The sequence below is a fragment of the Eptesicus fuscus genome, chromosome 11 (genome assembly GCF_027574615.1).
Source record: "Eptesicus fuscus isolate TK198812 chromosome 11, DD_ASM_mEF_20220401, whole genome shotgun sequence".
NCBI classification, from domain to species: domain Eukaryota; kingdom Metazoa; phylum Chordata; class Mammalia; order Chiroptera; family Vespertilionidae; genus Eptesicus; species Eptesicus fuscus.
Window position 1 is genome coordinate 46,240,684 of NC_072483.1, and position 23,728 is coordinate 46,264,411.

Below are 23,728 nucleotides of genomic sequence, written 5' to 3' on the forward strand. Positions count from 1 at the left end.
TATTGACTGACCATTGTCATAGACTGGATGTAAAACTGCTTCCAATTCTCTGCCCTTTGTAATGAGACATTCAGCTCCTCCCATGAAGGAGTGGCATTTCCCCACCCCAGTGATTCTGGGCGGGCCTGTGACTTGACTGGCTTTGGTCTGGCTGAAGTGAGAGTATGTCTGTTCCTAGTCTGAGTTCCACTCATGCTCTTGGCTCCTCTGCCATGCCCCAAAAACAGCCTGGGTTAGACTGCTGGCTGATGAAAAAAAAAAAAAATGCTTCAGCCCATAACCAGCCCAGAAGACTCAGCCCAAATCAGCAGAGCTGTATAGATGACCTGCTTTTTCACAGGAGTGAGGTAGGGAAGACCAGAAGAACCAGCCGGCTAAACCAGAATTGTGAATTAAATAAAGCCAATGTCATTGGAAGTCACTGGGTTTTCTGCTTAATATATAGCATTATTGTGACAAGAAATAAGTGGTACAACCCCCAAAATGAAAAAATTTTGCACATTCAAACATGCTTCTAAGAAACTCAACAAATAGCCAAACTTTATTATTATTTTTAAATTTATCTTTATTGCTGAGACTATTATAGATGTTCCCTTTTTCCCCCCATTAATCCTCTCCACCCAGATCCCACCCTCCGTCCCCCAGGCCTTCACAATACTATTGTCTGTGTCCATGGATTATGTATATATGCATATAAATTCTTTAGTTAATCTCTTTCCACCTCCCCCCCTCCCCATCCCCACTTCCCTCTGAGATTCACCAGTCTGTTCCAGGCTTCTATGTCTCTGGATCTATTTTGTTCATTGGTTTATTTTGTTCATTAGATTCCACATATGAGTGAGATTATGTAATACTTGTCTTTCTCTGACTGGCTTATTTTTTTAAAATATATATTTATTGATTTCAGAGAGGAAAGGAGAGGGAGAGATAGAAACATCAATGATGAGAGAAACTCAATTGATCAGTTGCCTTCTGCACGCCCCCTATTGGGTGTTGTGGAGCGGATGCAAGTGAATGACCACTGGAGCCCAGACCAAATTAAAATTTAGGGAGCCTTTATTAGCCGGGTGGCCGGACGACCCAGCGACTGCTCTGCCATTCTCCACGCAGGGAGACCAGAGAGCAGCAGCAACCCTTTGTGTAGGACCGCTTTTAAGCACATTAACCACATCCGGTTTTTGCAGAACAAGTAACCCAAGACAAAACAGTTTTTCCCAAGCAACGTCAGGATCATGCCAATGACGACCATGTTATTCACAGGGTCATCCTGTTCTTCAGAAAGCTGACAGTGTTCTGTGAAAGAAGGCTACGTGCTGGGAAGGGGCCATGAGACCGTATCTCAAGGCCTGGCCTGGTGTCAGTACTGACAGCTCTATCTGGGGCATAGTCCACGGTCTCTCTGGAAGCATGCTCAAAAATTCCCACTCTCCAACATTGGGGACCGAGCCTGAAACCCAGGTATGTGCCCTTGCCAGAATTGGACCTCGGACCCTTCAGTCTCCAGGCACATGCTCTATCCACTGAACCAAACCTGCTAGGGCCTGACTGGCTTATTTCGCTTAGCATAATACTCTCCAGGTCCCTCTATGTTGTCTCAAAGGGTAAGAGATCCTTCTTTTTTACTGCTGCATGGTATTTCATGGTGTAAATGTACCACATCTTTTTATCTACTCATCTACTAATAAATAGCCAAATTTTAATTCTCAGTCTAGATTGAGCCAGGACACCCTGCTGCCCTTTCAAACAGTCTGGTTAGACGGATACTGTATTGAGAGGGAGATATTGCCATGGGGCAGATGGCCCTGAGGCCTGTGGGAAAGTTCGTCAGCCTGCTGGGAGGAACAGCTGAGGAGTAAGTGTGCTACCAATCTGCACCAGGGCCACAAACACCACAGTAGGTGTGGTATTGAAACAGGGAAATTAAACTGAAATGCATGATTTTCCTCTGAGTAGGATACAAAGGTGGCTTCCTTCCTGGATCCTTGTCCAGGTGATTGAAGAATGAATCTACGGATCAAAAGGTGGTATAGGAAAAGGTGGAAATTTATCGGGAAACAAGCACAGACTCCCACGTGGGGAGGGGGAAAGACCCACTAACTCCCTCTTTCCTAAAGCTTATAAAGGTTGCAGTTCTTTGTACCCTGATATCGCCCCTGATGGGTCACTATAGCAGCTTCTGAGCTCAAACCCCGTGTGGGGTTCCTCTCTATTTCTCCCCCTCCTGTGGTAGAATTCTTTATTCTCTGTGAAAATCTCTTTTCCTCTTTCTCCCTTTTGTTTTCTACTCCCTGTGGCTTTCCCCTTATCTTCTGGTGTCTTCCTCTCCCTTTAGGCTGTGGCGCCTTTGGTTCTTTGTGAATGTATGCCTTTTGGCAGTTTCCAGCCCTCCCCCATAAACCCTCTAATTCCTAAAACTCCCTAAACCTGCCTATTTTACCCCTAAAAACTCCTTTCAGGATGACGACATTTCTTGTGGAAACTGGCAAGGGAGGCCAATGTCTCCATTTTGAACTGAGGCCAAATGCAGCAAGAATCGGGGGGAAGACACTGAGATGGCCCAGGCCCTAGAACCAAGGCTCCAGCCAGTTTATCTACCAGCTCTGAGGGCAGGGGAGTCCGAGTGACATGTTCCTAACCTCAGTTCATAATGTCTCCACACATCTTTCAGCGTTCCTGGTAGTCTTCTCCAATTCTAGCCCTTTGAGAGCTGCTACTTAGTGTTGTCACTTCTAGTGATGAATTTCCTTCGGGAAAGCTAAGGGGAGAACATCATTAAGTGTGCGCATGGTGGTCCTTAATTAAGGGTGCTTCCTCTCTGCAGTAGGCAGTTAAACAGGAATGGTATGAGCAGAGCAAGGACAGTGGGCCAGGTGCAAAGGTCACCAGGGCAAGGGACAATTGACCTCACCCCCCCCCAGGGCAACCTTTTCTCCCCTAGCACATGGCTGGTCATGCAGTTTGGACCCCCTGACCTTTCATATCACTGGTCATGTGATTCGGACTCTCCCCTGACTTTCCTCCCCTAGCATGTCACTAGTCATGTGGTAGACCCCCTAGAGGAGGAACAAGGGGGCCAGAGACCAGTCTTGGCTCTGAATTCTTTCTTAGCTAGAACTCAAGTACCAAGGATGCTCTACTGAGGTCCATTGCTGGTGATATTCTGGTGCCGTACCGCCACTAACATTTCCACTCTGGTTGCAGGGACTTAGAATGGAGCCTGCACACCCAAGGCAGATGAATGGAGTGGGCCCACCTGGACAGCTCTGAAGTGCTCCACTGGGCTCTGCTGATGGTGCTCCTTTTGGATGGGGGATCCCCCAATTACAGCAAAGCTGCCCATACCCAGCAAATGATTATCACAATACAACAGGCCATTAGATGGAAATCTCAGGATCCATAACGGGGACCACAGGTGCAGAGAAAGCAATAAAAATATAAATTGCTGATGGCGGATTTCTAGTTCTGATTATCCTTTTGAATGATTAAAAAAATGTGAGGGTAAGCATAAAAATTTTTTTCTTAGTTTGATAGTTTAGTCAGCCTCTTGGCCCTGTTGGGCTAGGAGTGAGAGCTAGGTTCAGTTAAACCCTCAGGGGTGGTTAATGTATGTCCTGCTCCCTGATAGCCTTTTCTAGACATTCCCACTGTAGTCACAGTTACATAGGTCTGGTCCTAATTGCTTGGTACCCTGAGCTGGGGTGATTAGAGGGAGGGATATATTGACTTGGTTTGTGAGCTTTAGATAAGGAAGGGAGGAAGAGGGTCTGGATTGACTGCTTTGCATATCAAAGATGTGCTCAAGGGCAAGTTGCTTCCTCTTTCTAGGTATTAGCTGACCCAAGGAGGAGCAGGCTTTCCCAGGTTCAAAAGGCCTTAACCTGTTCAAGCATCAGACAACACAGAAAATAAAAAACGTGATTAATATAGCAAGCTGTCTAACATGCATCAGCCCAGGGAGCGGCCGAATTATGGGGACACTTTATAGCTTCTGGGCTTTCTCTCAAGGACTCAGTATTCTGCTCTCCAAGTATTTACAGAAGTGTTTCCCACTGTCTCATGCCAGCTCTCTTGACCCTGAGCAGTTCTTTGCTATTTCAGTAAATAAATGGAGGAAAGTCCAGGGTGGGACTTCCTCCTCGGGGCGTTTGACAGGACTCTGGGCCCTTTGAATGCAGGAAGTCTAGGACACACCCAGCCTTCAGAGGGCAGTGTGTCCTGAGTGTGGAAAGCTGAACGCTGGAGCATAGTTTAAAAGGACAGAAGCCAAACACAGTTCAGCATGAGGGACCCACTCACAAACTGTTCGGTGAGTAGCTTGGTGTTAGTTTGTGTCTTTGTGTGTAAGAAGGCGGCTGAGGGGTGGATTTATATACGAATGTATTTTGACTTTAAAAGTTTGAGATGCTCAGGAACTAAACATGTTTACATACTGGCTGTGAGTCAAAAAATCTGTGGTTTTTCTTTGGTTCAATTTTAATTGCCCTTTCTAGCAAATGGGCAAGTCATTGTCATTCTCTATTCTCATAAGACAACAGGAAAACTGGTGGAAAACTTTGAGGGGGTATAGCATCATATTTGCATGCAGACGGTGGCTGTGTAGAAAACATTCTTAAGACATACACAAGTGCCTACATTATGCGTTGAGTGGATACACAAACACACAGAATGTCTGCAGCCAATTTTGGCTTCTGCAAAGGAATTTAGAGTGGAAGGTTTTTGTGTACTTTCCCATATCATTGAGATAGTCAGGAATTGCCAAGTCCCACAGGCGGAAGGACAGACTCCCCATTTTGTCCAGCCTGTGGTGGTTCTCAGACAGGTTTATCAATATGTTTCTTTCAGTCCTGGGAGGGCTACCAAAAATAGAAGATGGGTCAAAAGTCCAAAGACTTATGAGGGTGTTCGCAGCAATAGCAGAGATGTGATTTAGTAAATGAGGAGCAGCTAAAGAGGAGGAGGATATATTTACTTTGGAAATAAAGTAATCAAGGAATGTTAGGGTGTTTCCCAATAAATGGTGCCAAGAAGCAAAATTGGTAACAACAGAAACAAGGGATCTTTCAAGTATTTTATCTTAAAAGAAAAAGACTTGTGGAAAAGCAGGAATGGGGACTGCAGTAGAGCCATAGAAAGAGTCCAGTGGATGCGGAAAGCACAGGCTTAGAGCAGCTAGGCCTGTAACTGCTACTCCACAGAATGAGCTCATGAATCAGGTGAGCTAAATGAGGTGAAGTCATAAATGCTAGTAATATTAATAATGACAACGTAGCCGAAGCCTCTGTCTGCTTTTACTTTTTAAATACAAAATAAATAAATAAAAAAATCCAGCAATATAGCTGTATATAAATTTGAAGAAAGGAAATCTCCCCCTTTAATCTCCTCCAATCTTTGGCACAGGTAACTTTTTAAAAGTCTTTTATGGTTTATTTATTTGCTGTTCGTTTATTTTTTGTTCCATGCATTTGCTCCCTTCTAAAATGCTAACTCCTTTCCCACCATTGACACTTTGATCATGTTTTTGCAAAGGGGTGGTTGAGTGGGGCAGCAGCTGTATAAGTCAGGGCAAAACCTGGCACCAACAGTCACCGAAGACGAAGTCAAGGCCTAGGGAAGAGTGAGATGGAGGGAAACTTAGGCCTGACTGAGTTTAAAAAAGAATGGAGAGCCTAACATCCTTTTCCAAGGCTGCCTTTAGCTCAGAACTGGGAGGAGTATTTTCTTTTGAGCAGCCCCAAGACAACCCGTCACCGCATCTGTGTGTCAGTTTAATGTTTCCTCCCTGACATGCTGAAGAGTTCTTCCCCTTATGCCGAACCTTGTCCACAACCTTGAAGATTATCTCTATGGGCCCAGTGCCACCAAAAGTCACCGGGGAGTCAGAGGAAGTGGATATCCCGTCAGCCAGGTTTCTAAATCCTCTTAGATCATGGAATCTTTATTTATTTGATTCATCTTCATCAAGTGTTCAACTTGATTTCCTGGTGCAGACCTAGCTTGTGCTTGGGGGAAAATACTGTGTCAAGATGAGACTGTAGTTTGAGAACAAAATGAAACATGGGAATGAGTTGTATTAATATTAATGTGTTTTATTAAATAGAGCAAGCGAATCCTTTATGAAACACTTGGGTAGTTTTTATTAAAAAAACCCAAAGGTTTACGAGTAACTACCAGCAAAATGACCCATTCCATGAGTGCCTAGGGTTGCCCAGAACACAATTCATTCATAAAGCCTTAGCTTAGCTATAGTTCTTAACCCTGTCTACCCCAGTGGATCCATGTATGGTAACCTGTGTGCTGCATGAGCTTCAATGAGAAAAACATGACCTTTTCATTTGCACTAGTTTATAACTGAAATAAAGAATTGCTTTAATTTTTAATATAAGCAACAACCCAGTACTACTGAAGTGTCTGTGACTTTATGACCAAGAAAAATCACACGTATTTTATATAATATTAAAGTTCTTAGCAGATATCTAGAAATATTGGTCACACTCAATGTGATTTAGAAGTTTGGTTAATTCTTAATTATAAAGCACACATAATATAATTTTAAAATGTATATATATATATATATATATATATATATATATATATATATACAATTTTCTTTGTAATCCTATTATTTTATTTTATACATTTGAAAGTATTATTCAGAGTAAAATGGGCTTTACCAGAATGCCAAAGGGGTTCATGATACAAAAAAAAATTGTTTTAATCTCTTATTTTAGGTCATGCGCCAAATGAGCCAGTAGATGAGGCTGGGGTGCGAAGGGAGGTGGGGTAGGAGAGGGAGAACTAGAGGCAAGTTCAAGGGATTTTCCTATATTTTCTGATCTCTCACACACACACACACACACACACACACACACACACACACACACACTGGGCAAGATGGTCTCTGGGTTCTGGGTTCTGCTTTTCACAGCTTTTGTCTTCAACTCTGAGTAGATGGTTGTTTGTAAATAAGGGGTTATGGTAAAATAATGGACATTTTTTAGCAACTCCTTTATTTACTGATGCCACCCTTATTAGGGTTTATCAGGGAGTGTCCAGTACAGATTCTCTCTCCATTGCTACTACAAGCAGAACATTCTGCTCTTATTCAATAAACTAATAACCTGACCTATTGAAGAGCTTCCAGACTTGTGTATGCCTGGGAACACTGAGATTGGGAAATGGGTTACAGGTGTATCAGCCCTTGAATTGGCAGGGTGTGGCTGGGTTTGGGGTCCTAGGGGGTGGAGGCAGAGCTCGTGGACCAGTTGTCTCCACCTGGAACAACTTTGTCCCTTTAGTGCACTGTCTGGTACATATATCATTTTCTAGGTGTGCCATGGTGTGAAAAATTTAGTAAGTACTAGTCTATTAAATAACAGGAAATCATCTTTCAAAATCTAAAACTAGCAGCTTCAGAGTAGATTGAAGCCATATGATGCACTTTTATTTGAGCAGCCTTTGCCTTTAAAAAGTTGAGTTTGAGTATCTTTGGGAAAGACAGGAATCTCCTCTTTGCCACAGGCTGCCCCTTTCCTCCAAAGGCCATGGACTGTTAAATCACTGGTTTATAAACTTTGAGGATTGTCTGGCTTCCTAGAACTAGACATCTGGAGATGGTATTTTACAAATGTGTCTTGGAGAGTTTTGATGGCTTGATACATTTGGGATATGCAGCAGCCCCTGCAGCCCAGCGCATAGAAATATTCTCAACTGGTTCTGGCCACAACTTTGGTTAGGAGTCGGAAGAGGCTGGGCTTTCTGTAGGAGCCGAGTCACGGCATGACGCTCGATCTACACAAAATTTGCGTACTCTTGTATAAAATCTCATTTTGAAAAATGCAATTCACTAAGAATGCATCTCCTAGATGGAAACGGTGAGATAGTTTGAAAACTGTTCCATTCCTAATTCACCTACTCTGTGTGAGGAAAGCTGCCGAGTCAGCTGACATTTACCCTCTCCATTTGGGCACTTAAAATCTATTGTCATCAAGGTCAACCTTTACAAATACCATTTTCAGAATGACATTGTGGAGTTCTAAACCAAATGATAAAAACGTCCAATTAGAATTCTTGAGTCTGAAGGCTAAATTCAGATATAAATAAATGTATAAAGGTTTGGTGCAATCGAAATGTTCAACTCATTATTATAACACAGTTGAATGAGATGTAGAGGGGATTAGGACACATTTTTATTAACAAGTTATTCATTTACATTTTTATATCTCAGCCAAGAAACACTCACTTTCATGGCTCAGGGTTTGTCAGAAGATTTAGAAATATTACTTTGGAATTTGTGAAACACAAAATAATTAACTACTCAATATGTTTCAGAATGTACCTTTAACCTTCCTGGGGACACTAGGGCAACGGGAAGCCGGACTCTAAGGGCACCCCACTGCGGAACTGTTTGCCTTTGGTCTAGGGCAGTGATGGCGAACCTATGACACGCGTGTCAGCACTGACACGCGTAGCCATTTCTGATGACACACGGCCGCTGAGGCAGCCACATGCCGAGGATGAAACATTTGCGAAATAATGTTTTTTCCTCAAAGTGACACACTACCCGAGTTATGCTCAGTTTTTTGGCGAAGTTTGACACACCAAGCTCAAAAGGTTGCCCATCACTGGTCTAGGGGAATAGCAGATAGACAAGCTTCATTTTTTGAAAAGTTCTCCAGGATCTTTCATACCCAGGCAGAAGAGACTTAGTCTTTATTTTAAGAACTCACCCAAAAGGTGTGCACCCCTCAGCTGCACAGTCACCTTCAATGACAGTCGTCATCACAGCAGCACTCAGAGTTTAAAGGAGTTCTGTCTTTGGAAGTGTCCATAACCTGTCTGTGCATCTTTTCTTTTTCAGTATAATCAAGTGTACAAGAGCCTCAAGGAGTTTTCTCAAAATGGAGAGAATTTCTGCAAGCAGGTCACATCCATTCTTCAGCAAAGGTACGAAATGTGCGTTTGCAGTAAGCAGCTCTTCCTCTTTAGTGGCTGCAAGTGATGGAACTGGAGGAGTGATTATAAGCTGTCCCACTTCCTGGAACACAGTGTTATATTTTGGTACTTGAGAGACTGGCTTCAAGAGTGATTCTTCTCTATTGCACATTTATCACTTGGGTACCATAAAAAAAAAAAAATCAGGAAACAGCAGGAGGTCTTTCTGCTTGGGAAGATCCAGTCAAGTCTCTTCTGATGCCTAAGACTGAGATTATCACTACCTGCTGGGGCCCACCATTTTTCCTGATGTATACACCATTGTTGTTTTCACACTAGTGGCAATTATTAATTGACATATGTCTCCCCTACGAGGAGTTTGGGGGAGGGGGGCTAAGTCCTACTCACCTTTGTATGCCGAGCTCTTACAGCCTGGCGTTTTGACTTCTTCAGTAAATGTCTGATGACTGATTAGAAAAGTCATTCTAATCATCCATCCAAATGGATGAAAGAAAAGTCACCATTTTCAGTCTCATCTTGTTGTTGTTGTTGTTGTTGTTTTGTTAATCCTCACCTGAGGATATTTTTTTCATTGATTTTTAGAGAGAGTGAAAGGGAGGGAGAGAGAAACATCAATGTGAAACACATTGATTGGTTGCCTCCAGCACACACCCTGACCGGGGCTGGGGATCAAACCTGCAACCCAGGTACTACAACCCAGGTGTGTGCCCTTGACCAGGAATCAAACCTGAAACGCTTCAGTGCTTGGGCCAATGCTCTTCCACTGAGCCACACTGGCCAGGGAAGTATCATCTTCTTTTAATACTAGATGTGATCATGTATAAAGCTGTTCACTGTGCTGAAATAAGCACCCTTAACTCAGTCAAGAAGTTACAAACATTTCTACTTAAAATTAGAGATCCTAAGGACTGAATTGGGCCATAAAGATATAGACCATTTTCCTTCAGCTCTGTAATACAACTCTAAAGAGACCTTCAGGCTAGATTGTTTATTTTTTATAAGGTAACCCATTTCAGATTTAAATGATTGCATGTGCGCCATGAGAACAAAGACACATGGGCCCAACTGCATCCTGCACTGGTAGGTCAAGAACAAAGGAGAACATTAGCCTTATTGGGACCAAGGGAAGATACTGCAGAGATCCAAAAGGCTATTATAAAGATAATAACCAGGTTTATCAAACAAAGTTGAAAAGAAAAAATCGATAATAATAAAACAATAATATGCTAATTAGACTGGACAGCCAAATGTCCTTCTGGACGTCATTCCAGATGTCCTTCTGGATGAAGCTGCAGGGGCAGGGGCAGAGGTGGTTAGGGGTGATCAGGCAGGCAGGTGAGCAGTTAGGGGCGATTAGGCAGGCAGGTAGAGGTGGTTAGGGGTGATCAGGCAGGCAGGCAAAGTGGTTAGGAGTGATCAGACAGGCAGGTGAGCAGTTGGGGCAATCAGGTAGGCAGGCAGAGTGGATAGGGCGATCAGACAGGCAGGTGAGCAGTTGGGGCAATCAGGTAGGCAGGCAGAGTGGATAGGGTGATCAGGCAGGCAGGCAAGTGGTTAGAGGCAATCAGGCAGGCAGAGGGGTTGGGGTGATGAGGCAGGCAGAGTGGTTAGAGGTGATGAGGCAGGCAGGCAGAGTGGTTAGGGGTGATCAGGCAGGCAGGCAGGCGAATGGTTAGGAGCCAGTAGTCCCAGATTGCGAGAGGGATGTCCAACTGCTGGACATCCCCCAAGGGGTCCTGGATTGCGAGAGGGTGCAGGCCTGGCTGAAGGACCACCCCCACCCCCACCCACCCCCAATCTGGGAGATAATTTCTTCTATAAAAAAGTATTGTTATCAGTCTCAGAGGAAATTATTTAAAATAAGACCAGTTAACTACTATACAAATTCAACCCCTTGCCTGGGTTAAAAGCATCTCCCTCTGCAGATCAGGAAAAATCTGTACATATTATTAGCTATGCACATGATCTGGGTTGCAGTCATTTGAACCTTGATTAGTTGGTGTCCCCATCTTCAAAATTAGTGTCTGGAAGAGAGCTATGAAGACAGAAGTCAGGTGATAAATTATGCCTGGCAAACAGACTCAACAATAAACTGAATAAATTTGGGGAATCACTGCTCCAAAACTGCCTTGTCCAGGTTTCTCTGCCTCTCTCCTGCTACAGATATATCTGCTGTACATGGAGTCAGAATGCTCTTTCTTACCTGTGTCTCTGTTGAAATTGTTGAGGGTTATGACATAGAAAATCATAAAGGCAAATCTAGCGGCCAGCTGAATTAAGGGTACCTGCTACATGAAATACATCCAATATTTGTAGCTTCAATGAATAAATAAATGAAAGATGGTTACGGGTTTATTTTATTATATTACAACCACATTATTAGAACAAGGTCTTTACTGTCCTTGGAATGTGGCCCTGTGGAGCAGCTTTGTATTGGCCAGGGGCTACAAGAGACAACATCACAATCAAGCTGCGAGTTCAGAGACTTTCATTTCCAAGCTCAGCTGCCTTCTTGCATTTGTTCTAATTGGTGTTGACAGAAAAGTGCAGTTGTTATTGAAACACCATTTTTCCTGGAAATTCTGCAATTCATGGTCATGCTTAGCTTCTTTTATCCAATTAGTTGCTTCAGTTTTCTTTTTTATAGTAGCAACTCAGATTTATCCAGAGACACACAGCAGCTCCATAGATGCCTCACACCAAAGTCATTAGGTTTCACTTTAACACAATCACAGATCAGATTTTAAAAGACAAAGACACATTCCCAGAAACTATTTATGAGTATTTGGTTCCCTGCACCTCCACAGCAAATGTTCATACAGGTTTTGATGGGAAAAATCAATTGTTCCTCTGCAAGCAAGTTTAAGGTCAGGTTTTCAAATGGCAAGTAATACTGCTCTGGACATTTAAAAAAAAAAAAAATGCCCTAACTGGTTTGGCTCAGTGGATAGAGCGTCGGCCTGATGTACCTTGGTTGCGGGCACATCCACAGTAGTGGGTGTGCAGGAGGCAGCTGATCAATGTTTCTCTCTCATTGATGTTTCTAACTCTCTATCCCTCTCCCTTCCTCTCTGTAAAAAAAATCAATAAAATATATATTTTTTAAAAAGAAAAGAACAAAGAAGAAAGTGTACTTGGCCATTGTTTCATCCATTCTTCATTGCAGATGTTGTCAACAAAGGAATAAACGATTAAAATAAAATCTTTAGTAAATCTTCCCTTTTTCTACTCTACGCATAGCCTGGGTGATCTTAGCTCCCACACCTTCAGCTCCTTTTTTTGCAAATTGATGATTCTCTCATGAATATTACTAGACAGTTTCTCTTATCTCTTCTTCAAACCATATATCCAACAGTCTATTGGACATTTCCATGTGGGTGTCCCATGGAGCCACAAAGCAAGCCTATTCAAAACAATCTATTAGCTTTTCCCTGAAGCTGGTACTCCTGGATTTTTTTTTTTACCATGGTGACCACTGCCCACCCAATCAAGCCCAATACCTTGGAGTCACCCATGATCCCTTCTTCTATCTCAGCTTATGACTGAGTCATCATATTGCTCTCTAGTGCCTTATAGCTTTGCATTTCATTGCCTCTGCCATTGTTCTGGCAAACATCTCTTAACCTATTCTGTCTAGGGGCACTGCCTTGCAGCTCTGCAGTTTGTACACTGAACAAAGGCACCTGGCTAAGGGGCCAAGCGAAGGCAGGAATTGAAATAACTCTCAACCCTTGAATCTTGTACCCTGTCTCAGAGCTGTGTCCCTTCACAGGATCTTCTTTTTCTAACCCAGGCAAAGTTGCCTCAACTAGGGAGCTGGCTAGGGCCTATCTCTGTCTCTAATTTATCTTCCACTCTGTGGCCATGACCCCATTTAAGACCCTTCAAAGACTCCCATCACCTTCAGTATAAAATTCAGCCCTCATAGTATTTTATAAAAGAGACCCGAGTCTTTCCTTCATATCAAGCTTGTCTCTCTTCATCTCCCCATGACCCATGCTCCTCTCCATCTTACTGAACCACCTGCATCATCGATGATGGGTCCCTGTCATCCCTCTCACCTACTCCTACTCCTCATCATGGGTCCCTGCATTTGTGCAGGCTATATCATCTGCTTGTATATACTTCTTCATAGTGCTGGGCTCCAGTCAATGCATTTTTAAGATTTAGTCATTCCCCTCTAGTAGGCCTACCTTCTTGACTCCAGTCCCCAGTCTCAAAAAAAAGTGCTCCTCAGAGATGTGTAGAGCTGGTGCTTACCTCCGAGAGAGCTCTTACTGCCCTACACTGTTGTTCTCGGTCTGGCACAGAGCAGACAGGTGTTCAATAAAGATGTTCACTGAGTGAAGAAAGGAATTAATGTATGAGTGACTCTGGACCTTCAGGAACTCATAGCTTTTAAGATGTCCAACTTAGGTTATTACTGAAGAGCAATAAATGAGTGTGTCAAAGAAATTTACTTACATAGTATATAAACTATTATTTGAACATAAGCTGGAAAAGAATAATAAAATCACAAAAGAGAACATTTATCCAGCACAATCTGTAGATCAGCCACTGTGTTCTGTGTAAAGTAAAAAAAAAAAAAAAGGCATTTTTACTTTCTCACAACCACCCAGTGCAGTACATACATACTCTCATTCATTCCTATTTTACAGATGGGGATATGGATGAGATGATACATTTTGATTTCTACCCAGCCCAACCCAGGTTCCTTGAAAGGGCATCTTCCAAGTGGACAGGCAGTGTGGAGCACTGCTGTGGGAGCCCCAACATTCTCAGGGGGTCCTTTTAAGATCCTCTGTGGGTAGGGACATCAGCAGTCATCAAGCCCAATGGCTTTCAAACTTGGTAGCACATGGGTCTGTGGGGAGCCTTCAGGGGGCACTTCAGGGGGTGAGATAGTTAAATGGGCGGGGCTCAGCTCCCTCCTCCTGCTCCCACCTATACAATATGGTGGTTTCTGTATGAGATTTTGTTTTTTAGCTAAAAAGCTTTGCAAACTACCCTTTTTGTCCATTTTGCCCGACTTTCCCAAGACAGTACTACCCCTAACCCCTTTTATAAACTCACTCAGTTCAGGAATTAGCAGACAAGCAGGATCTGAAGATCTAGAGCTGCCACAGCTGCCCCTTCCCTGGGTTGCAAGTGAGCAGGGACTCAGTGGGACTCTCAGACTGGACCCTCCAGAAGGGTGTCCTCTTGGTCCCACTTGCCATTTTTTAATACTGTCCTCAGGAACCAGAATTGAGGCAATAGGTAATGATGAGGTGGGTGTGTGGGCTAGCCAGAGAACCCTGCTGCTCAAATAACAGAGCTTCCATGAAAAAATGTCTTTCAAATTGCTAATAACTAGCTTTTAAATATTGCCTGTTTGTAAGATGAGCTTGTGATTGTCTTTCAAAAGACAAACTGATAAAGCTTGGGTGGAAAATGTCAGCATACCAGGCCCCCAACCAGAAGCTGCTGCTAGTAGAAATTAGGAGGCCAGAGATGGGGATGACATTTCAAACAAAGATTTTCAGATTACTAAAATTCCTTCTTCATTCATAATGAAGGGAGGGCTCTGTCACCTGCTATTTTCAAGCTTAAGAGAGCCTTGGTTCTATTTTATATATTTATTTTTAAAATTTTATTTTTCAATTACAATTGACATTCAGTATAATTTTTACATTAGGTTCAAGTGAACAGCATAGTGGTTAGATAATTATATACCTTTTAAAGTGATCCCCCTAAATTTCAAATACCTACCTGGCACTGTACATAGTTATTACAGTATTATTGACTATATTCCCAATGCTGTGCTTTATATCACATGACCATTTTGTAACTACCAATCTATAGTTTTTTATCCCTTTACCTTTTCCACCCAGCCCCCAACCTCCTCCCCTCTGGCAACCATCCGTTTGTTTTCTGTATGTATGAATCTGTTTCTGTTTGTTTATTTTGTTCTTTAGATTCCACATATAAGTGAAATGATATGACATTTGTCTTTCTCTGCCTGACTTATTTCACTTAGCATAATACCTTCTAGGTCCATTCATGCTTTAACAAATGGTAAGATTTTATTCTTTACTAGAGGCCCGGTGCACGAAATTCGTACACGGGTGGGGGTGTGTGTCCCTCAGCCCAGCCTGCACCCTCTCCAATCTGGGACCCCTCGAGGGATGTCTGACTGCCTGTTTAGGCCCGATCCCACCAGGACTCACAATCCGGGACTGCTGGCTCCCAACCGCTCGCCTGCCTGCCTGCCTGATTGACCCTAACCACTTCTGCCTGCCAGCCTGATCACCCCCTAGCCATTCCCCTGCCAGTCCCGTCACCCCTAACAGCTCTCCCCTGCTAGCCTGGTCACCCCCAACTGCCCTTCCCTGCAGGCCTGGGTCCCCCAACTACCCTCCCCTGCAGGCCTGGTCCCCCTCAACTGCCCTCCCCAGCCGGCCTGGTCACCCCCAACTGCCCTTTCCTGCAGGCCTGGGTCTGCCCCAACTGCCCTCCTCTGCTGGCCCAGTCACCCCTAACTGCCCTCCCCTGCAGGCCTGATTGCCCCCAACTGCCCTCCCTTGAAGGCCTGGTCCCTCCCAACTGCCCTCCCCTGCTGGCCCGATCTACCACAGCTGCCCTCTCCTGCCAGCCATCTTGTGGCGGCCACTTGTGTCCACATGGGGGCGGCCATCTTGTGTGTTGGAGTGACAGTCAATTTGCACATTACTCTTTTATTAGACAGGATTATGGCTGAGTAATATTCCACTATATATATTTTCCACATTCCACAACATTTTTACCCACTCATCTATTGATGGGCACTTGGGTTGTTTCCATATCCTGGCTATTGTAAATAATGCTGCAATGAACATAGTGGTGCATGTTTTTTTAAATTAATTTCTTTTAGACACAGGGACCAGCTACAGTTTGTGATTTTTTTTTTTTTTTACCATTTTTAAAAACCTTAATTTTATTAGAGCAAGACACTCTAAAATTGATTACATGGTCACTTATACTCATACAGTTTAATTTATACTCTACCTAAAATATTGAATCTGATACCCTGTATTTTCCATCTCTCCTTTCTTTCAAAAGAATAATTTATTTTAAATTCTAAGACAAATGTTGGTCTTTGACTTATTGCTTGGTCTTTAATATTACTAATGAGAATTTATTAACCTGCCTCCACATGCTGAGAGGAAATCAGAACATAGATGGATTAAAAGCCAGTGCCTGCCATTTCTCTGGTCCAGGATCTTTAAAATTCACTGGAATATTTTGCAATTGAGTTGTCCATCAAAAGACATATACATCATCAATTTCACATGCACCAAGACAACTGCTTAGAGTAGGACTCTCAACTCCTATTAGGTAGCTTTAGGGCTAGGACATTAAGCACAAAGTTCTTACAAGCATGTTTCTGATTATTTTAATGAGGGAATGAAAATTCTAGGCCTCAATCTGAGATTAGCTCTGTCTCTCTTGACTCCCTTTGCATGTGGTGACTTTTAGGACTGAGCAGTTGTGAGTGTGTGTGGTGGGGGTCCATGGAGGAGGCTGCGCAGTGCCACCTCTGCCTTGGGAAAACAGTTCACATCTGTTTAGCAATAACTCTGGAAGGACATATAGACATACTGTTTTATTAGGTCATGAGCACGGACGAGCCACATGGCAGGGTTTGTTCAATTTACAAACATTCTGACTTATAAATATGACAGCTCTTTCGATGCTTGTCAGTTGGAACATAACTTCTTAGAACCATTTTCTTCAGGGAGAAATTTAGCCGTTAGCCTCTGTTAAGATAAAGACCATTCAGGGCCAGAGGCCTGGGAAGCTTTCATCTGTAGGCAAACTCGCCAGAAAGGGAGCCCAGTCACAGCGTTCCACTCCCCATGCACCCGCACCCATCTTCCAGGCCCTAGTTCATTTCATTTCCTTCTGACTGGCGGAGTACTCTGCTGATGATTGTGTGATGGTCATTAGGGTTTAAAATGCAAGAGGAGATTATTACAGCTTGCTTTGCTTGGTCGATTTGAATGCTAATTCTAAAACCTTTTACTATATCCAAGGTGGGCAAAGGATACAATAGATATGTTCAGAGAAGCGGTGCCCAACTCAGTTCCGCCATAGAGTCCTGCTGGTGACAGTTGATAGCACAGATCCCTCCCTTTCCATTTTCCAGACCCTTAACACTCCCTCCTCCCCAATTTGGGAGCACACCTCACATCAGCACCAATGCTGTTGGAAGAAGCCAGGGGAAGTCGTTATGTCTGCACCGAGGCTGTGAAGCCACTGGGAGCTTTGGTGATTCAGAAACACTGCAATTCAAGGCCAAGTGAGAGGCGGCATCAATCTTCAAAAGTCCTTAACTTGGACTCCATCTCCAGCCCCTTCCCCACAGGTTCAGAGGCCACCGGAGTATCTAAGTAGGCAGGTTCTCGAGGCAGATTGTCCAGGTTTGAATGCCAGCTCTGTCCCTTCTTCATGGTGACCTCTGGCAAGATACTGACTAAACTGCCTGTGCCTTGCTATTCCTCTCCATGCAATGGGTAGAGTAAGAGTGCCTACCCAATGGGAGTTATCATGGATTAAATGAGGAAACACATCTGAAACACTTTGAATGCTGCCTGGCATGTTGTAAGTGCCCAATACATGTTGGATGTCACTACTGTATGTATAGGCAGAACACAGGCAACACACTTGTCAGGAGAGCACTGTTTAAGCTATATACCAACCTGTAAAAAATATATACGAATATGCCCTGATGCAGACGACACTTGTATATAAAGAGAAACCCAAAGCAAGCAGTGCTGGGTGGTAATTGAATCTCTTCAGGCTGATTTCCTACCAGACTCAAGTGAAAGTCAGCAGAAATGCTGGAGCTCAGGCGAGATGGTCAGGCTCAAAACAGAAGAACAGTAGCTTCAGGGTGAGCAGGGCCCTCTTCCTTTCTTGTCACCCAAGTCCAACATTTTCTCCCAGGAGGATCTGATTAAGTTAGTGATTTAGGGAAAGCAGCACTTCCTTCTGGGCATTGTTCTTTCTATTTCTGCATAGCTTCTAGGACACATTGTACAGCCTGCAAGAACATTCTAAATGTGAAACTGAATTCATAGGAAGAGGCTATGCCTCACAGCATTAGCCTTTCCTGTTAGAAGGCATTTCGAATTGTTCTGGAGCTGATGGATGGGCAAACTGTGGGTTATATCTCCCACACCTCCCCCTCTGTGTATCTGGGGCGTTCTACATGTTTAGAGATCCTTTGGGGTACATAATAATATTAGAAAAATTAATATTTATTAAGAACTTGTTTAGTGCCCAGCTGTGAAATGAGCACTGTGAATGCTTCATCATATTTAATAGTTTATGTGCTGCTTCCAAGAAAGAAAGCTGGGAAGGAACGTTCTAAAAGCCCTCTCATTAGTACTGGGCTAGGAAAGGGTTAATGTGTCTAGCTATTCCAAGTGCTAGAAAGCTGTGTACTCTGATATCAGGGCTGAGCACAGCTCAAGCTTGTAGGAATACATCTAAATAGTTGTGCAATTTTGTTTTCATAACTGGTGAAATGAGACAGACTTGTAGCAGAAACCAGTTAACAATTCTAATAAGACCTGATGGAACCCTGGCCAGTGTGGTTCAGTTGGTTGAGTGTCATCCTATGCACTGAAGGGTCACCAGCTCGATTCCTGGTTAGGACACATACCTGAGTTGTGGGTTGATTGCTGGTCAGGGCAATTAGAATTAAAAAACAAAACAAAACCTGATGGAAAGTCCATTCATTAATTCATTTACACACATACCAAGCACCTATATGTGCCAAGCATTGTTCTAGGCCTAGATATATAGCAATGCACAAAACAAATTTAGACCCTCATGAAGCTTACATTCTAGGGGTGTTCATAGAAGTACACTGAAAAAAAAATTTGTGACTTAGGATAGTGATACGTTCTAAGACATGAATAAAGCTGTAAGGGGATAGTAACAAGGATGCTCTTTTCGATAGGGTAGCCTCTAAGGAGGTGAGGTTTGAACAAGTCCTGTTGGTGTTGACATGAAGGAAAATGCCATAAGGATTATGTAACAGAAGGAATACCCAGCAGAGACTACAGCAAGTGCAAGGGCCCCGACGCAGGGTGGCATTTGGCCACCAACAGAGTCCAGTAAACAAGGGGAAACCTTGTAGGAGAGGAAATCAAAGAGGGAACCAGGGTTCAGATCATGCAAGTCAATAGTAATTGTTCCAGTCTTTGAGTCCCCCCTAAGCTTGTGTCATTACCATATTTTAATTATCATAAAACCTCTGATGTAGGACTAATTACTCCCCTTTATGTTTCCTAAAGCTACTCCACTGAATGGTAGAAGTCTCCTGGGATTAAAGATCATCCAAGTTCATCAAATGAGATGGTCTTTATTCTTACGTAGAGCACAGCTGTACTAACAGGGGAAAATAAATAGAAATTTAGCAATAGATCAATAGCCTATGATATCTGCATTCCATTTTATGAAAGAGAACTGTCTTTCCCTGTTCAGTTTATCACACTGAGTCTAATTTGTGTGCGTGTGTGGGGTGGGGGTGGGAATTCAGGTATGAAGTTAGTTACTAGAGAGTTCTGGGATTTTATCACACATGAAATGAAGCTATAAATAATTCTAATGACTTTTATCTTATGATAAAAGTATAAGTAAAAAAAAACCTGAAAAATATGCAACAAAAACCTTTTTGGTCCATATTAAGAAGGAAAACAATATAAATTGAATTTAATTTCCTACACTTTTATTATCTTGAGTGAAAAGTGAGATGAATAAGAATATATCTTCATTTTGTCTGTAGATGGGCCTACAAGTAAAAATGGCAAAATCAGTTCAAGATGAGAGTGATTCAATCTACCCAAAAGAACTAAGCAGTTGTCTTTTAAAGGGCATGCCCAGATTCCCCACTGAGTCTTGCCCTGCATAGCAAGTAATGGAAATTCATTTTCTAAATGTGATGTCAGCCACCTTAGCACCTTCCCATTTAGAAAGCTACTGTGGCCGAAACCGGTTTGGCTCAGTGGATAGAGCGTCAGCCTGCGGACTCAAAGGTCCCGGGTTCGATTCCGGTCAAGGGCATGTACCTTGGTTGCGGGCACATCCCCAGTAGGGGGTGTGCAAGAGGCAGCTGATCGATGTATCTCTCTCATTGATGTTTCTAACTCTCTATCCCTCTCTCTTCCTCTCTGTAAAAAAAAAAAAATCAATAGAAAGCTACTGTGTGGTTAAGTCCATCATAATTTATCATTTTATTGCCAGCTCATTATAATCTAGAACTAATCTAATAGTACTTATGTCCCAGGATAAGTAGGGAAGTCTTCTGTTTTCTACTACTTGTAGTAGCTTGCTAGTACTGCTATTAAAACATCATGATCTCAGACTTCAGAATTTCTGTTGTTTAAGCTACAGACTGGGTAGCTTAAACAACAGAAATTCTGAAGTCTAAGATCATGATGTTATCCAGATTGATTCCATCTGAGGTCTATCAGAGAGAATCTATTCAGTGCCTCTCCCCTGTCTTCTGGCGGTTTACTGACAATCTTCAGCATTCCTTGGCTTGTGGATACATCACCCTTCATCTTTTTACATGGTGTTTTCCCTGGGTGTGAATTTCTGTCTCCATACCCCTTTCTATAAGGACACAGTCATATTGGGTTTGAAACCACCCTGATGACCTCAACTTAATTTGATGGTCTGCAAAGACCCTATTTCCAAATAAGGCCACATTCTTGGGCTCTAGGGTTTAGAATTTCAACATCTTTGAGGGTTGGGGAGAGATACAATTCAATCCATAACACTGGTGTACAAGAAGTTCAAATAAATAAACTCTTCCTTTGTAGGATCCTCTTGGATAGCCTTAAGGATTATGTCTAAGGATAAGAGGAACTTTATAGTAAACAAATCATCTCTTCTTTATGTAGGCACTAGAGGCCCAGTGCACAAAATTCGTGCACAGATAGGGTCCCTAGACCTGGCCAGTGATCAGGGCCTTCCTTCCTCTGGCTGCTAGCTGCCAGCCAGGACCTTCCTCCCCGCCAGCTGCTGGCTGGGGCCTTCCTTTGTTACACCCCTGGTGGTCAGCGCACATCATAGTGAGCGGTCGAACTCCCGGTTGGTTGAACTCCTGAGGGAACAATTTGCATATTAGCCTTTTATTATATAGGATTGTATTGTCAGTCTGAGCACTCTCCTTTGTGTGTGTGTTGTAGGGTAAGGGGTGGAGACGGGGTTGCTTGATTTTTGGCACATTCTGTTCCTTTGCTAACAGGGCAAACTTGGAGTTTAACTATGCCAAAGGACTTCAGAAACAGGCAATTAAGCTGAACAAAGCATTACAGAACACAAAGAAAAAGTAAGTATATGAAAGAGGTAAGGTAAAATAATTCTTAAAAATAATAAACAGTTCAGTTCCAGTTTTCTGTTATAAATGTGGCAGGTACATGATGTCAAGCATGGCTTCCAGTTCTTGAATACTTGCTGTGTACTATTCAGTGTGTTAAATGCGTTTATAAATACTCTCACTTAATCTTCAAAACCCTTGAGAAGTCTTATTATTGTCCCTACTACAGATTAAGTCCTGAGTCTTGAAGAGTTTAAGACACTTTCCCCAGGCATACAGATAAGGAGTTCCAGAGCTGGATTCATCCCATGTTTTTATGAGTCTTAAGCCCACATGTGTAAAAGGTCTCACTGATGATGGTTAACTTACAAAACTGTGTTGTTAACTTGGAATGTCTTGGAGTCAAAAAGTCTGAATCCTGCTTTATTTCAACTCTCTGACCTTCAACAAATAACCTGGCTTCTCTGTGTCTCAATTTCCGCCACTGTTAGAGGAAGTAATGATATATTCTCCATTGTGTGTATGTATGTGTGTATGTGGAAAGGTGTGCATATTAAATGAGAAAATGTATCATTAGAACATTGGATGCTGAAAAAATGTTGGTTCACATCTTCCTCAATACATTTCAGAATGAAATCGATTCCTTTTTGGGGAGGGAAGAGAAATATATTTGTATTCTAAAAATGATCCATTAGTGATAATTTGCTACAAAGATTCTTGACTAATGCTTGCAGATGTCAGCCTAAACTGGCAATGCCATTGCAAAAGCTTCTTTTGATGGTGAATGAGAGGAAAAGAAAAAAAGGAAGGAGTTAGGAGCTTATATCCTTATTCTTCCTTAGGCATCATCTGTAACAGCAAATATTGACTTTATTTTTTTATTTTTTATTTTTGGTGTTTCTATTTTTTTTTTAATTTCTTTATTGATTAAGGTATCACATATTTGTCCTCGTCCCCCCATTCCCATCCCACCCCCCTCCCCACACATGCCCCCACCCCTCTGTTGTCCTTAACCGCCGGTTAGGCTCATATGCCTGCACACAAGTCCTTTGGTTGATCTCCCCCTTTACCCCCACCCTTCCCTACCCTCCCCCCGAGGCCCGACAGTCTGATCCATGCCTCCTTGTTTCTGGGTCTGTTCTTGTTCATCAGTCTATGTTGTTCATTATTTCCCCTAGATGAGTGAGATCATGTGCTATTAGAAATACACTTATAAGAACCGAAAATGAGACAAGCAATAATGGTTATGGTGACAGGCAAATGAATCAGTGTGTAGTGAGTTTCTTTCTGGGCCTACAGTTCTTTTGAGACCCAATTTCAATGCCCAACAGTTCCTTATGTGTACATGTCAGCACTGACATTTCAGTTCTGGATGGTGGACAAATGGTGGTCATGCAGGTCCGACTCTGTCTGGTTTGGTCCTGGGCAATCTGCAGTGATGCACAGCTGCTAACTGCTAGTATGGGAAGGCCACATCAGCATCTTCCATCTCTGGACTGCTTCTCTTCTGTCTTGATGGCTGGAGTAGTCCCGTCGATTCCTCTCTTGCTGGAATCCACATGGTCTCGGAGTTGTTTTCTGGCAAATACTGACTTTAAAATTGCTGTGACTTCTAGCTTGATTTTTAGGATAGTATTTTAGTAGATTTACCAAGGAGTCAGTATAGCACAGTGGTTGAGTAGAGATAGACTTTATTTAGACTGCCTGGGTTTAAATTCTAGCTCTACCACTTACCAGGTAGGTGAATTAGGAAAATTTATCTTACCTCTCAGTGTCTATTTAAAGTGGAAATAAAACCTATCTCACATAATTGCTGTGAGGATTAAATGAGATAATACAAGAAGTATGCTTACTACCTGAGACAGAGCCAAAGTTCCAGAAGTATTCCTTATGATGTTGATTTTAATTACTTCCTAAAGAATGAGAAGTGTAGGGGTATAGTGGGTGTATCTTACTGTGTTGCAGCCCTAGCATCCAGCTTGGTACTCCCAGAGAGTTGGCATGTCCAGAATGTTTGGTTAATCAGGATTAGCACAATAATATTTAATAATAAACTTTAATTAAACTTTTATCTATACCCAAATCTATTAGGTACTTGTATAAATGACCCAAATTATTCATATTTTAAAAGTCCAATTAAGTGAGTGTCAGAGAAATCAAGTAAGTGATCCATCCCTCCAAGTTCCCACTGAAAACAAAGGGTGTGTGTGAATTCAGACACAGACTCCACCGAGGCCAGTGCCCTCGGCTTCCTGCTCTGATGCCCAGCTCCTCTGAGGAGCAAATGTCAGGCTCTTCCCCAAAGTGTGCTTGGGTTCCTTATTTTTTTTTTTTTTAATCTTCACCCAAGGATATGTTTTTTTGTTTGTTTGTTTTTTACAATATATTTTTATTGATTTCAGAGGGGGAGGGAGAGGGAGA

At 42.7% G+C, this 23,728-nt stretch overlaps 1 protein-coding gene across 3 annotated transcripts in view; it reads left to right on the forward strand.

Annotated features, from left to right (window-relative positions):
* Positions 1-4,216: 4,216 nt before the first annotated feature.
* Positions 4,217-23,728, forward strand: part of NOSTRIN (nitric oxide synthase trafficking) — a 49,938-nt gene continuing 30,426 nt past the window's right edge. For all 3 annotated transcript variants that reach the window (XM_008138607.3, XM_028141059.2, XM_054723105.1), the window contains exons 1-3: positions 4,217-4,306; positions 8,858-8,943; positions 21,236-21,319. In XM_008138607.3, the coding sequence (XP_008136829.2) occupies positions 4,280-4,306; positions 8,858-8,943; positions 21,236-21,319 (197 nt within the window). In that variant the 5' untranslated portion in view covers positions 4,217-4,279. The remainder of the gene's footprint in view (positions 4,307-8,857; positions 8,944-21,235; positions 21,320-23,728) is intronic.